The 14,028-nt window shown below is 44.1% G+C and overlaps 1 protein-coding gene across 1 annotated transcript in view; it reads right to left on the minus strand.

The window, feature by feature from the left end:
- Positions 1–11,930, minus strand: part of SCCPDH (saccharopine dehydrogenase (putative)) — a 36,604-nt gene extending 24,674 nt beyond the window's left edge. The window contains exons 1-5 of the mRNA XM_032389345.1: positions 11,629–11,930; positions 10,073–10,185; positions 4,268–4,348; positions 1,997–2,126; positions 52–101 (exon numbers count right to left, since the gene is read on the minus strand). Of these exons, the coding sequence (XP_032245236.1) occupies positions 52–101; positions 1,997–2,126; positions 4,268–4,348; positions 10,073–10,185; positions 11,629–11,818 (564 nt within the window). The 5' untranslated portion in view covers positions 11,819–11,930. The remainder of the gene's footprint in view (positions 1–51; positions 102–1,996; positions 2,127–4,267; positions 4,349–10,072; positions 10,186–11,628) is intronic.
- Positions 11,931–14,028: the final 2,098 nt, after the last annotated feature.

The following is a 14,028-nucleotide window of genomic DNA, read 5'->3' on the forward strand; positions in this document are numbered from 1 at the left end:
CAAAATGTTTTTATTAATTTTAAAAAACACCTGAGAAACAGAAAAACTAACCTCAGGTCCGGAATGTAGAGTCAGGAAACTTTCCACAGCAGTCAGAGTGCCTACGAGAGCAGCAGAACAGGAAAGTCAAATCAGATAAAATCCATGTGACTAAGACATGCAGTAATAAATTATTCCTATTTTTTAAAGATTTTATTTATTTATTAGAGAGAGAGCATGAGCAGGGGGAGGGGCAGAGAGAGACGCAGACTCCCCACTGAGCAGGGAGCCCGATGCAGGGCTCGATCCCAGGACCCCGAGATCATGACCTGAGCTGAAGGCAGATGCTTAACTGACTGAGCCACCCAGGTGCCCCAAATTATTCCTATTTATTTAAGGACCACTTTTACCAAGCCTACAGCAGATACAGTCAGAAAATCTGTACTGGTAATAGGTTCATTATGTGACTGAAAACAGACTTACGAAGCAGCTGAAGCGAGGTAAATTGTCAGAAAGAGCAGTTTAGAATAAAGTCTAAGTGTTAATACTGGCAAAATCTTTTCTAGTATTCAAACTGCCACCAAAGATCTCTTCCAACAAGGCAACAATTTAGTTCACTCATTCGCTGGAAGGCCATCAGCACACAGTTCTCAAAATTACATCTGTGGGATGAATTCTGTTTTCCAGTATGACTGCTTTCAAGGTGGCTTCATAGTAGTGATTTGTAATGAATGTGCAGAAAACCTATCGAAATGGCCTCTGTGATGGCTTATAAAATACTTAAAATAAGGCTGTTAAAATGAAATAAAAAGGGGCGCCTGGGTGGCTCAGTCATTAAGCGTCTGCCTTCGGCTCAGGTCATGATCCCAGGGTCCTGGGATCGAGCCCCGCATCGGGCTCCCTGCTTGGCGGGAAGCCTGCTTCTCCCTCTCCCACTCCCCCCTGCTTGTGTTCCCTCTCTCGCTGTGTCTCTGTCATAATAGGGCACCTGGGTGACTCAGTCAGTTAAGCGTCTGCCCTCGGCTCTGGTCATGATCTCAGGGATCTCAGCGTCCTGGGATCGAGCCCCACATTGGGCTCCCTGCTCAGTGGGAGTCTGTCTCTCCCTCTCCATTTGCCTCTCCCCTAGTTCATGCTCTCTTTCTCTCTCGCTCTCTCTCTCTCAAATAAATAAAATCTTTTAAAAAAGTTAAACCTTTGGGGCGCCTGGGTGGCTCAGTCATTAAGCGTCTGCCTTCAGTTCAGGTCATGATCCCAGGGTCCTGGGATCGAGCCCCACGTCAGGTTCCCTGCTCAGCGGGAAGCCTGCTTCTCCTTCTCCCACACCCCCTGCTTGTGTTCCCTCTCTGTGTCTCTCTCTGTCAAATAAGTAAATAAATAAATAAATAAATAATCTTAAAAAAAAAATAAAGATTAAGTTTAAAAAAAAAAAAGTTAAACCTTTAATTATAATAGCTTCAAAAATTATATTCTTAAATGTGTTAGTTCCTAAACCAAGCAAGTTTGAATTATAATGGCTGTCAGAAATTCTTTTTCCAGAAATTTTACAGCTTTAACCATAACTAAGTTGAGACAATGGATAATTCCTCACTTTGGAATACACACAGTACTAACCACATCTCAAAAAATTGTGTCAATAGGATTTTATAACAAGTATAGCTGTATTAAACACTAAAGCATGTGGAGTTTTTTTATTTTTAAATTTTTTTTAATTTTTATTTTTTTTTAGAGAGGGAGAGCGGGGGTGGGAGGAGAAAGAATCCCAAGCAGGCTCCACACCCAGCGCAGAGCCTGACACGGGGCTTGATCCCACAACCCTGAGATCACAACCCAGACGAAATCAAAATTTGGATGCCTAACCCACTGAGCCACCCAGGTGCCCTGAACAAATCATGTGTTTAACATTACCCATTTATAGTTATGTTTCTCTTCCCAACTAGTTTTTAGTTCATCACAGTTATAAACATGAAGATTTTCTATTGTTAAATTCAATTACTGCTTAGTGATTGATAGTTACCGTTCATCTTATTTCTGGTATATATTACGCCCAGATCTGCTGGAATGGAGTCAAAACCACTGCTTCCAATGATATAAGACCCTTTTTCTGCAGCTTTCTCATGATACTTCCAATACATTAATTCCAGAAACTAAAAAATTCAGGACAAAAATCTGAATCAGAGCTATACAGAAACATTTAAATCAGCATTAAATGATAGACCTTAAAAGACAAAGGAATTACATTTTGAAAATGCTAACCAATGTGGCTTTTAGTGAAATATTAACTGTGGAAATGTTTTTCACTTATTTGGCAAATATTTACTGTATATCTACCACGTGCCAAGCAGTGTGGGGGCACAGGCTGATCTGACTTAATGACACTAGTAACTTTTTCAGAATGAGTTTTAAATGCAAAAGTAATATTATGAAAAACTGAATTAATATACAAAAAAATACAAAGACAGCAAGAAAACAACACCCAAATCGTATTCCTCAGAGGGACATTATTAGAGACATGCATCGGCACACATATATTTAGTTAGGATGAAGCAAGTGGTAGGAGAGGAGGGGATGGAAGAGGAGAATAATGTCTGTTCAAGTCCTCTGTCTGTTTTTAGAAATTACTTTTAGAACAGTTTTAGATTCACAGAAAAGATTCACAGAAAATTTGAGTAGTGGAGAGTTCCCATGTACCCCGACCCAGTTTCTCCTATTGTTAGAGCTTTTCCATTAACATCTGCTACACTTAATGAATGAATATTGATAACATTATCATTAGCTAAAGACCATACTTTAGCCAGATCTCCCTAGTTTTTACCTAATGTCCTTTTTCTCCACCAGGATGCCACATTACATTTAGCTGTCATGTGTCCCAAGGCTCCTCTTGGGAGCTGTGACAGTCTCCTCGGACTCTCAGGACCCTGATAGTTTTGAGAACTTTTGATCAGGTATTTTGTAGCGTGCCCCTCTACTGGAATTTTTCTCCTGACTAGCGTGGGATTACGGCTTTGAGGAGGGAGGGGAGACCGCAGGGGTAAAGTGCATTTTGTGACATTCTATCAAGGGTACATACCATCACCGTGACTTATCAGTGTGGATGGTGGCCCTAAACACCCGGCTGAGGTAGTGTTTGTCAGGTTTCGCCACCATAAAGTTATTCTCTTCTTCCCTCCCATCCGTACTGTTCTTTTGGGGAGGGAGTGACCATGTGTGGTGCCCAAAGAAGGGGTGATGAGTCATGCTCCCCTCCTCGAGGGTGGAGTAGTTACACAAGCTTTTTGGGATTCTTCTGCACAGAACATTTGTCTCTACTCATCCCTTTTCCCATTTTTAATTGGGTGATTTGAATTTGTATTATTGCCTTTTAAGAGTCCTTTATATAGTCTGGATCTTTACTAGGTTTTGATATCACTTTTATTGTAGTTTATAGGATACCTTAGAAATGTTTCATCATTTTCTTTGCTCTGGGATTTTTTTTTTTTTTTAATAAGAGAGGAATTGGTTTCTGTTTCATTCAGGTTTCCTACCTCTTCTTGAATCACTTTTGGTAATTCATACTTTCCTAGTATTTTCCAGTACGTTACTATATTGCCATATTGGTGATGATAACAGCAGAGACCACAGGGACAGATGAGGTGACGGTTTTCAAGGAGCTGGGGTAGCTTGGTGCTTACTGACATCCACTTCCTGCAATCAGGCAAACCTCAGTTGGAGTCCTGTTCTTCTACTGAGTGGTGGCAGGACTCTGAGCTGCATGACTTAACCCCCCTCAGCTTCAGTTTCCTCATCCACAAAATAGGCAAGACGATACCGACTTTATGGGAATGTGGAACATTCAGATGACATAAAATGCTGTATTAGCAGAGTGTCGGGTGTGGGGTGAGCACTCGAGTGTGAATATCTAAAATGTTTACGTTTGGAGGATTTTACACTTCCTTTTCTGCATTGTTATAAAGGTGTCTGACTACAAAAACGGAATTCATAAGAAAAAGTGAGATTCAAAGAATTTACACATAGCGCACCATTTTAATTAAACCCTTTCACAGCATGCGGCAGCTACAGAAACCAGCACATCCTACATACAAAAGACCTGGAATAAATGAGGTGGTAAGGAAGAAAAAACTTCAAGAAAACAGAAGAAAAGACCTGACCATCGCACTCTCCTTCAAGCCGTCAGCACGAGGGAGGAGTCACCGACTTCTAAAATAGTCTGCAAGGCGGCACTAAATATTTTCCACTCTAACAGAAAGTTGTGTTGTTAACACCATTCTTTCTTTTTCCTTTTACATACCTGAGGTTCTCCACAGATGTCAATACAGCTGGTTCCATTTTCAATACATGCTTTTACTACAGGTTCTCCATAAAATCGATACTGGGGGGAATAAAGAAAACCAACTGTTTACTCTTATTTAGCAAGCTTGAAGATTTATTTATTTATTTGAGAGAGAGAATGCATGCACATAAGGGGGCGGGGCAGAGGGAGAGAGAGAATCTCACACAGACTCTGGGCTGAGCGCAGAGCCCAACTTGGGGCTCGATCCCATGACCCTGAGATCATGACCTGAGCCTAAATCAAGAGTCGGACACAGAACTGACTGAGCTACCCAGGCGCCCCTTACTTAGCAATCTTGAATGAAATACCATTGAGTTTTGCAAGTACAGTCTTGGTTATTAAGAATCAAATATTAATAAAGGAGCCAAAAGATAAATTGAGGAAAATCACGTAACAGCGCCATGCCACTTTTCAGTGTAAAGGAAGGCACGATGGAATTAAAGGAACATGTGCTAACCTCTAACTGAAAACCAAATGGAAAGTTTTATAGAACAAGTGATTCATTTGAGTTGAATTCTGAAGAATAAGGATTTGCCAGGAAAAAGAAAAATCCAGAAAAAGGAAAAGTATATGTGAAGGTGTGAGAGAGGGTAAAGGCACCCAAAGCTCAGAGTAGTTGGAAGGGAAGTGACAAGAGATGGGCCTGGAAAGGAACGCTGGGGCCAGATCAGGATTACTAGGCTCTCCTGGAGAATTTTAAATAGGACAGTGGTGTAAGGCTTCTAGAAAACACACGTCACTCTGCCCACACTACCAGAAAATGAAACCCATGGCTGGAAGAAATGACAAAGGGCTAAACGAAGAAGGGGATGGATACACCAAGGATGAGATCATTGAAGAGGTAGAAATGACTGGGCTTGCTGATTAGACAGACAAGGGGGCCAACGGACACGGGGCTACTGGTCCTATTAGCCAAAATGAAGACTAACAGGAAGAGAAGAACGTTTCTTTGTTGCTGTGAATGGCGTCACTCTCCACAAAATTCTCAAGTGAGAAACGCAGAAGCTGTTTTCACTCCACCTACCCTGGAAGTCACCAAGTTTTATCGAATTAGTTCCCTAAAAATCTCAGATCAGTTCCCTCCCCTCTACACATCCAAATCTGAGTTCACACCCTTACCACCTCTCATGCGATTTACTACACACAGTAATTGGCTTCCCTGCAGCCAAGGTAGCCCCATGTCCAAAGAAACACCAAATTATTATTCTAAAATAGCAATCTGATGTCATCTTTGCTTCCATCACATACACACACACACACACACAGGCACGCACGTGCATACGTACACATGTATACCTCTTAAAATCCTTCGCTAGCTCCGCAGTGCCTGTATTTACTATAGTGTGAAGTCCAAATGTCTTAGCATGTCACAAAAAGCATCAGGTCACACCACAACCCCTTCATCCCCATATTCCAGCAGCTCGCAACTCCCTATAGTTTCCTAATCGTGCTATTTCTTCACCCTCCACTACCTGGAGCCCCCTCCTCTGCTCTGGCTGCCAGGCTACCTCCTGACCCCTCCAGTATCAGCCTTCTGGCCTTGGGTTAACTCCCCATGCTCAGATAGTGAGCTACAGCCTGTCAGCTACTCGGTTTATCTAGAAGTACTGGTGAGCTGCAGTAAAGCATTAATGAGCTTTTTGAAATAATAACAGCTACTTCTGGAAAGAGTATGTGTCTCCCTATTCGCCACAATCCCCTCACTCCCTACATTGTATTCTGTCTCAACTGGCCCACCTTCTCTCTCCTCCAGGCAATCTGAGGTTGAGACTTCGGCACTAACGTCCTTATGTTGATACATTTTTTTTTTTGGTTTTTCTCTACTTTCTACCCTTGTGCTTTTATGAGATAAATGGACAAACGGTAACAATCCTTGATCTCAGAGGAGACATTTCTCCCCAGCAAAGCCAATTAGCTTACAGATCAAAACCGAATACTGTTCTCAGCATTCCATGTTCTAACGCGGGGGTCTCCTACGTGGGCAGGCTTGCATCAAGGGGCCCACAGACCCATTCCCTCAGTTATGGAAATAAATATCAGTATTTTTATTCATGCTACTTTTTATAGGAAACACAAAGAAAAAAATGAAGTTTTATTAACAGTTAATACATGAATTGACTTGGGCACGTTCCTTGGGCCACATGATGTGGTCCCTTGTTGAATGAAAGCTACACAAGGGACTCTGAGGGCAGCGTGGGAGCGTCCCACATGCAGAGGGGCCCACAGCAACTCCCTCATTCATTCATTTTAGGTATATTTCAACCTAATGCTTGTTTACATATGCCTAAGTAGTTTTACAGATATCATCTGTTTTTTAACTAAATAAATCTTCACAAAATGGACAAAGAAGTAAAAACAAAGAAAAACCTGCAAAGAAACTGGTAATGATCCCAAACTGGCAAAGTGAAAAATGCCAATCCCAGGACAGCCTAGGAAGGAGCAGGTTTGGGGGCAAAAACCTAGAGACTCATGCCCATGAACCATCCAAGTGGAAACATCAAGAAGGTAACTGGATCTACCAATCTGGAGTGTAGGGGGCAGTCCTCACTGGAAGTAATGTTGGCATCATCAGCATACAAATGGCATTCAAAACCTTTTTGACCACAACCCACGCTGAGAAATCCACTTCACGTGGCAGCCAATATCTACCAAATATATCAAACTGAAACGCAAGTTTCATGAACCAGCACTTACCCATATTATGTATAATTCACACTACTTTCTATTCTAGGCTATCTGATCGTTTTCTTTTTAATGCTTGAGTCTCACTCACTACACTACGCTGTTCAAAAATGCTGGCCCAAAATAGTCAGGTAGGAAGCACCAAAGATCTCTCTTCAAAAAAAACACAAACGAAAACAAACCTGACCCAGTTAGAGTTTCTGTCTGGGATGATGACAAATTCTGGAGATAAGATGGTGAGGGTTACACAACACTGTCAATGTACCAAATGCCACTGATTCGTACACTGAGAAATGGCTAAAATAGTCATTTTGGTTATGTGTATTTTATTACAATACTAATAATATACTTTTTAAAAGCCTGGCTCAGAGAGTGTAAACAGAGAAGAGTTTGTAAGGTTCGAGCTCTGAGCCTCTGATACTTAGAGGAAGATGAGAAGATCCAACAGAAGGGATGGGGACAGAGCTGGCAGAAAACCAGGGAAGGGCCAGACCCCAGAAGCCAAAAGCAGGAGGACGTGACCGAAGGGGACAAATGCCGAGAGCTCGGATTAAGGGGAGCGCAAGGAGCTGGTGAGGGCGAAGCACAGCAGGCTCCCTGAAGCAGGGACGCTTACAGAGGCCTGGCAAGAGTGGCTTAGTGGGAGCTGAGGAAGTGGATATAGAAGGAGAGAGAACGATTTCAAGGAGCTTAGCTGAAAAGGGGGCAAAGAAACAGTCCAGTAGAAGGGAAAATGTGATAAAAATGTCAACATGAGGTCCTCAAATCCTGCACCCATGAGGAGCAGGGACCGTTTTTCCTCAAAACAGGTAGGGCAGAGTCAGGGTAATGCAGGTGTGCAGGTGAAGAAATTCTCCTTCAACAGCTTCTAATGTCATAGTAAAAAAAAAAAAAAAAGGAAATAAAATCATCAGATGAGTGAGGAAAGAGGGATGGGAGGCTAAAAACGTGAAGAAAAAGGACACAGAGCTGCTGCTTCACACAGCAGGAGAGAGAACAGTCTGGGCAAGTGGAGCAGGGTTGCTGGATGTGCTGAGGCCCCACGTGAGGTTTGTCACCACATATTTAAAGCAGGACCGTCAGCAAGGGAATACACGTTTCTCCAGACACGCAGAGCTACTGGATTACTGGCTAACACGGGGTTTAAGTTCAGGTAAGGTACATGAAGCTGGAATAGCTGGAAACATCAGTTTGGGTGATTCGAAGGGGCACCTGCACCCCAATGTTTATAGCAGCAATATCCACAATAGACAAACTGTGGAAGGAGCCCAGATGTCCACCGACAGATGAATGGTGGTATATATATGTGTGTGTGTGTATATATACACACACACACAATGGAATATTACTCAACCATCCAAAAGAATGAAATCTTGCCATTTACAATGACATGGATGGAACTAGAGGGTACTATGCTAAGAGAAATAAGTCAGTCAGAGAAAGACAAATACCGTATGATTTCACTCACATGTGGAATTTAAGAAACAAAACAGAGGCTCATAGGGGAAGGGAAGGAAAAGTAAGATGAAAATGGAAAGGGAGGCAAACCATAAGAGATGCTGAACTCTAGGGAACAAACTGAGGGTTGCTGGAGGGGAGGTGGGTAGAGGAATGAGGTAACTGGGTGATGGGCATTAAGGAGGGCACATGATGTAACGAGCACAGGGTGTTATATGCAACTGATGAATCACTGAACTCTACCTCTGAAACTAACTTAAAAAATAAATAATAAATAAAATACATACACACACACACACACACACACACAAATACCAGTTTTGGGTCTCTCCAGAGCACTGGGGTGGGAAGGGCAAGGAGGCTGGCCGAGGATATACATAAGAGAATGGTTGCAGCAAGAGAGCACAGAACCAAAGCTAATTAGGAATAATTAGGAATGAGATTAATCTAAACAATTTAAATACATTTTTACTGGATAATCAAAAAACCTTTCTGCTTTCATTTAAAACATTATTATCAATCTCCTAGATGCTTAGTTTTCAAATGTCTTGGCAATTGTGATGGCTTCCTCAGATCAGTAAATGTCACCAACACTCACCCTGTGACACAGACCAAAAGTGTGTCCTCCACGTCCAGAACAACAAAAGCTGGTGGTTTTCCTCTCAAAGCATCCTCTGACTCCAACCGCTCTCACCACCCTTCCAAACCCCCATCCTGTGCTCCACTTGCCTAGACCACTCCCGTGCGGGTCTTCCACTTCCCCTTTTTCCTCTCTCAGAAGACAAAGAACTACAAAACTGTAAATCAGCTCATGCTCTTGCTTTCAACCATTCAAAGACTCTGCGATACTTCAAACCCTCTGACCTAACTCTTGGGTTCCTCTCCCTCCTACCTTCCAACCTCTGCCCTCTCTCAAACACATGTTCATCTCAGAATGTCTGTAGCTGCCCTTCCCTGGAGCAACTTTCTCCTCAACTACTCCTGCACCTCACCCCCTCACCTCACTCAGGGCTCGACACAAATGTCAGGTCCTGACCATCCACCTCACAGAGACTCATGCGCCAATCTCTCTGTCTCCTTATCCTGCTTGATTTTTCTTCAAAGCGCTTATCACTACCTACAACTATAACCTTATTTTTCTGTCTCACCCACTGGACTGTAAGCTCCATGAGGGATTTTCAGTTTTGTTCGCCCTTATGTCCCAGGTACCCACACTAGAGCTGTTTACATGTAATAAACATTCAATGAATATGTATTGAATAAATAATACAGGAATATCATTCATCAGTAAGTAAAAAATATATTAGGGATATATGCTCAAGCATTTTTTACTTAAGAAGCATTCTGTAAGAAAAAAAAAGCTGGCAGTTATAGCTGTAACCAATGAAGGACCCAGCACCCAGTCCCTGAGGTGGTGTCACAGAAAGCCTGTCTCTCTCTCAGGAGACTTTGGTCACATCCACTGGCTCCTCATGAGGAGTGAAAACTCCCCCACACAGGGTTGAAGCCCTGAACCAACTCTTCTGTCCCCTGTCCTTATGTTCCTCTGGAATATCAAATACCAGATTCTGCTGGAAATGAATACATTGCTTGTTCCGACACAAAACGGGGTGGATGACTTACTGGTCCCACACAATTGAGGACAACTGCTGCCTGTTTAGCCATTTCATCTAGTGAGGCTGGATTCGTGATATCACAAATTATTATTCCAACTTCAGATGGGAGTGTCGGTCTTCCTGAAATAAGAAATAACTATTTGAAGCAAATCCTGATACAGTATTATATCTTCCAGATTGTGTTTTTATAGTAATCAGGGATGGCAGATTTACTAAATATACTGACAAGAGATAAAACTTTTTTAAATTAGGTAATAAAAAAAGAGAAAAAGCTATGAGGAAAATGGAGTTAACACTACGGATTGCTAGAAAAAAAAATCATTAAACTTACAAAAAAAATCTAACTTAAGCAACGTGCAAATGATAACCCTGTGTAAAATGACAATTTTACAATCATTTAGATACTGAATAGATGACAGTCCTGATTTCCTCTCCGCCAAGAATCCATTATAAAAAGTTGCTCATCAATTACTAACCAATTATATATGACAAAATACGGGGGTAAAAAGGGGTTCTTAACATCAACATGAGAACAAAAAAGACTCTGAGGTAGAAAGCACAGTCTAGGTAAGAACACTCATTATAGGCTTATAATAAGTAAATCACTGGAATTAGCGGAATGCAGGTTTGATGGATCAAAGTGTACGTCCCACAATAACTGAACCTGGGCATTACAGATGCTAGGTAGGTAGGCTGCACCTGTACAGTCTTGTTGAGCAGGAAAAAGAAATGGAAGAATATATTTTAACAGTGAAATTATTTCTTCTGAAAAAGTAAAACAAACAAAAAACACCAAAAAGCTCTTTGATCAAGACTCTGTATATTGGTGGTGGCAGCAAAAGGGCTCAGTGTGGACTCAGCAGTGAGATGAAGATGAAACAGAAGAATGCAGGTGCACCTGTCTGTATGAGGGACACTCGGGTGGGCAGGAGCCACAGTTAAAGGCTCCTGAGTCCTAAATGTGTGTGTGCGGTCTCGCTCCGTCACATCCGTATCCCCAGCACTTAGGACAGGACCCGGCACGGAAAAGACCACGCAGTAAAACTATGTTGAACGAATGCTAAAAGAGTAAGTAAACGCAGCAAAGAGTAAGCCCGCTGGCGAATTCTTACAAGCAAAAAATAAATTGAAAAACGAAGGCCACAACGTTACCGAAACCTGGGAAGCTTCCTCGCCCACCGCCAAAACCCAAGGCGAGGGGAGAGGACAAACAGTCCCGAGGAAACCAATGTCCTCCTTTCCCGTCCGACCCCATGACCAAGAGCCGTCCAGCCCCACCAGGGACCCCTGCCCTAGAGGGAGACGGGGCCGGCCAGGGAAGAACTGAAGTCCTCGGCTGCTTGGCCAGCGGGACCCGCCACGCCAATGAGGGAATTCAACAGAGGAGACATGCATTTATTGCTGTGCTTCGTGTGGGGAGTGGCACAAAGCCACATCCCCAAGCACCGCTCCTGACGTCCGGCGGGCCCGGGCAGCCCTCGGGGTGCCCCCCCCCAAGGACAAACTCTCGCTGCGGGCGACCCGAACCCCTGGACCGAGCGGGAAGCCGCCCCCCCCCCTTACCCAGCTTCAGGGCAGCCCTCTCCAGCACTCGCTGCAGCTTCTCCCAGGAGCGGCCCGCCACGGCCCATGGCAGGCGGGGGCTCTGCTCCGGGACCACCTGCTCCCGGGCCACCTCCTGGGCCACGAACTGGCCGGTGAAGCCAGACGCGCCCAACACCACCAGGTGGAAGGGCCTCGCCTCTGTCGCCATGACGAGCCCACAGCGAGCCGAAGCCCGGGGAGGGCGGAGTCCACCGCGCCTGCGCCTCACGCAGCGACCTCAGTACCGGGCGCAGCAACTGCCTCTGCCGTGGCCGCCGCCGCCGCCGCCGTCGCCGCCGCAGCCAGCACGCCGCGCTCCCGACGTCCCGCGCGCGCCGCCGCGCCAGCGCCCGCGCCTGTTGCGCCCGGGAGGGCGTTGCACAAGGAAGGAGTTGGCAGCAATTCCTGATGTGTGGAGGGACCCCGCACCCCAGAACTGTTTTCCAAGCGCCACGGCCGAGGAGTGTTCGCGAAGCCAGAGCAGGTGGAGGGCGAGTGGGTTCTGGGGCCCAAGGCCGCAGCGCCCTGGTGCCCCTCCGCCCTCCGCCCAGGGACTTGGGGACCCCCTTCATGGTTGTCACTGCCCTGCCGCTCCCTGGGGAAAAACAACTCCCAGAGCTAGCCTGCCTTTGAGCTGCGAGGTTAGGGAGATCCTCCAAAGGCAAAAGAAGTAAGTTTCTTGAGCTGTGTTATTCATATATCCGGAAACATTTTAATACACATAAATGAATTAGTAAATGCATGGAGGGAGAAGAGACATCTCCCAGCACAGAAGAATTCCAAATAATTGGGTAGTTACTACCTCCTCCAGGAGAGGAGCTTACCTCCTCCCCTTTGGATATAGGGTTTGCTTAGTGACTTGTGCCAGCTATTTCAGTAGTAAAAATGGGTTTATTCGGAAATAGCAGAGAATTGCAATCCCGGACAAATGAGCTATGGCAAAATCAGATGCAAGTCTCCAGAACAAAGGAGGGGAGGCCTTATTTATAGAAGAAAAGGGGAGACCGGGAAGGATTTTATAAACAAAAAGTCCTTTGAAATAAACTGGGAGCTCAGAGTGTAATAGCTTCTCATTGGCTGAGCATGACAGTCTTTCATTGGCTGGCCTTTTCCAGGGAAGTCTATCTTCCTCCCGTTGGGATAGCAACCACCGCAAAGGTCCTTCTGTCCCTGTTGGGTCTGCAGTTGACAAGAGTGGCAGGGAGTGAGACCTCCCCCTGCTGGCCTCCCCCATTCCATTCTAGAGGAGGTTCCCTTTTATTAATGTTCACACTTGTTCCAAAGAGTAGAATATGGAAAGAGGAGGGAGGGGATAGCTTTACAATGGGGAAACCTGGTAAACATTTCTCCAGCCAAATGATCAAGGTTAACATCATCAATGATGAGGCATGTTAATGGCACGTATTTTTGATATGATGTGATAAGACTTCATCTCTGTGAGCTTCCTTCCAAAAACCCATAACCACAGTCTAAGCATGATGAATATTCTACAAAATACCTGACCAGTGCTCCTCAAAACTGCCAGGGCCATCCAAAACAAGGACTATCTGAGAAGACATCACAGACTCAAGGAGCCTCAAGAGACACGACAAAATGTAATGTGGTATCCTGGATGGGACGCTGCCACGGAAAAAGGACATCAGAGGAAAGCTAGTGAAATCCGAACAAAGTGGGGCATGTAATTAATAGCAGTGTGCCAATACTGGTTTCTTAGATGTGGCAAATGTACCAAAGTAGTATAAGATGTTAACAATGGGGAAAACTAGTGAGGGATAAAAGGGAACACTCTGTACTAGCTTTTTAACTTTTCTGTAAATCTAAAACTACTCAAAAAACAAAAAATATTTTTAAAACTATTTGTATGCCTTTGTATCAGACACATGGAAATATCTTGTTTCATTCAATGCTGTTCAGCAAGCATTTCCAGGGAACCTGCTATGTGTCAAGACTTCAAATAGACACAGTGATTAATAAGACAAGGTCCTTGCCCTCCCTAGTTGGGAGATAAATAGTTTAATTGCAGAACACATGGTAAATGAGGAAAGGAACTATCTCTGGGGCAGAAGAAATAAGAAAAGACTGTTGTCCTCGGTTACAGCCTATTGGTCATGTCTAACACTCCTCTCAAAGAGGGAGTCTTCAGGAGGAAGTTGGCCTAGACTCTAATTAGTAGGGCTTCGATGTAGAAAGATTGAGAGAGACAGGTATTCATTTATTCAACCAACATTTATTGTGTGTACATCAGGTGCAGAAACCATGGCCAGATTTTGAAGTAAAGTGATACTTTTTTTTTTTTTTAAGATTTTATTTAGTCATTTGAGATACAGAGAGATAGAGAGAGCATGAGCAGGGGGAGAGGCAGAGGGAGAAGCAGGCTCC

Source organism: Phoca vitulina, unplaced genomic scaffold (genome assembly GCF_004348235.1).
Source record: "Phoca vitulina isolate PV1807 unplaced genomic scaffold, GSC_HSeal_1.0 scaffold54, whole genome shotgun sequence".
Lineage (NCBI taxonomy): Eukaryota > Metazoa > Chordata > Mammalia > Carnivora > Phocidae > Phoca > Phoca vitulina.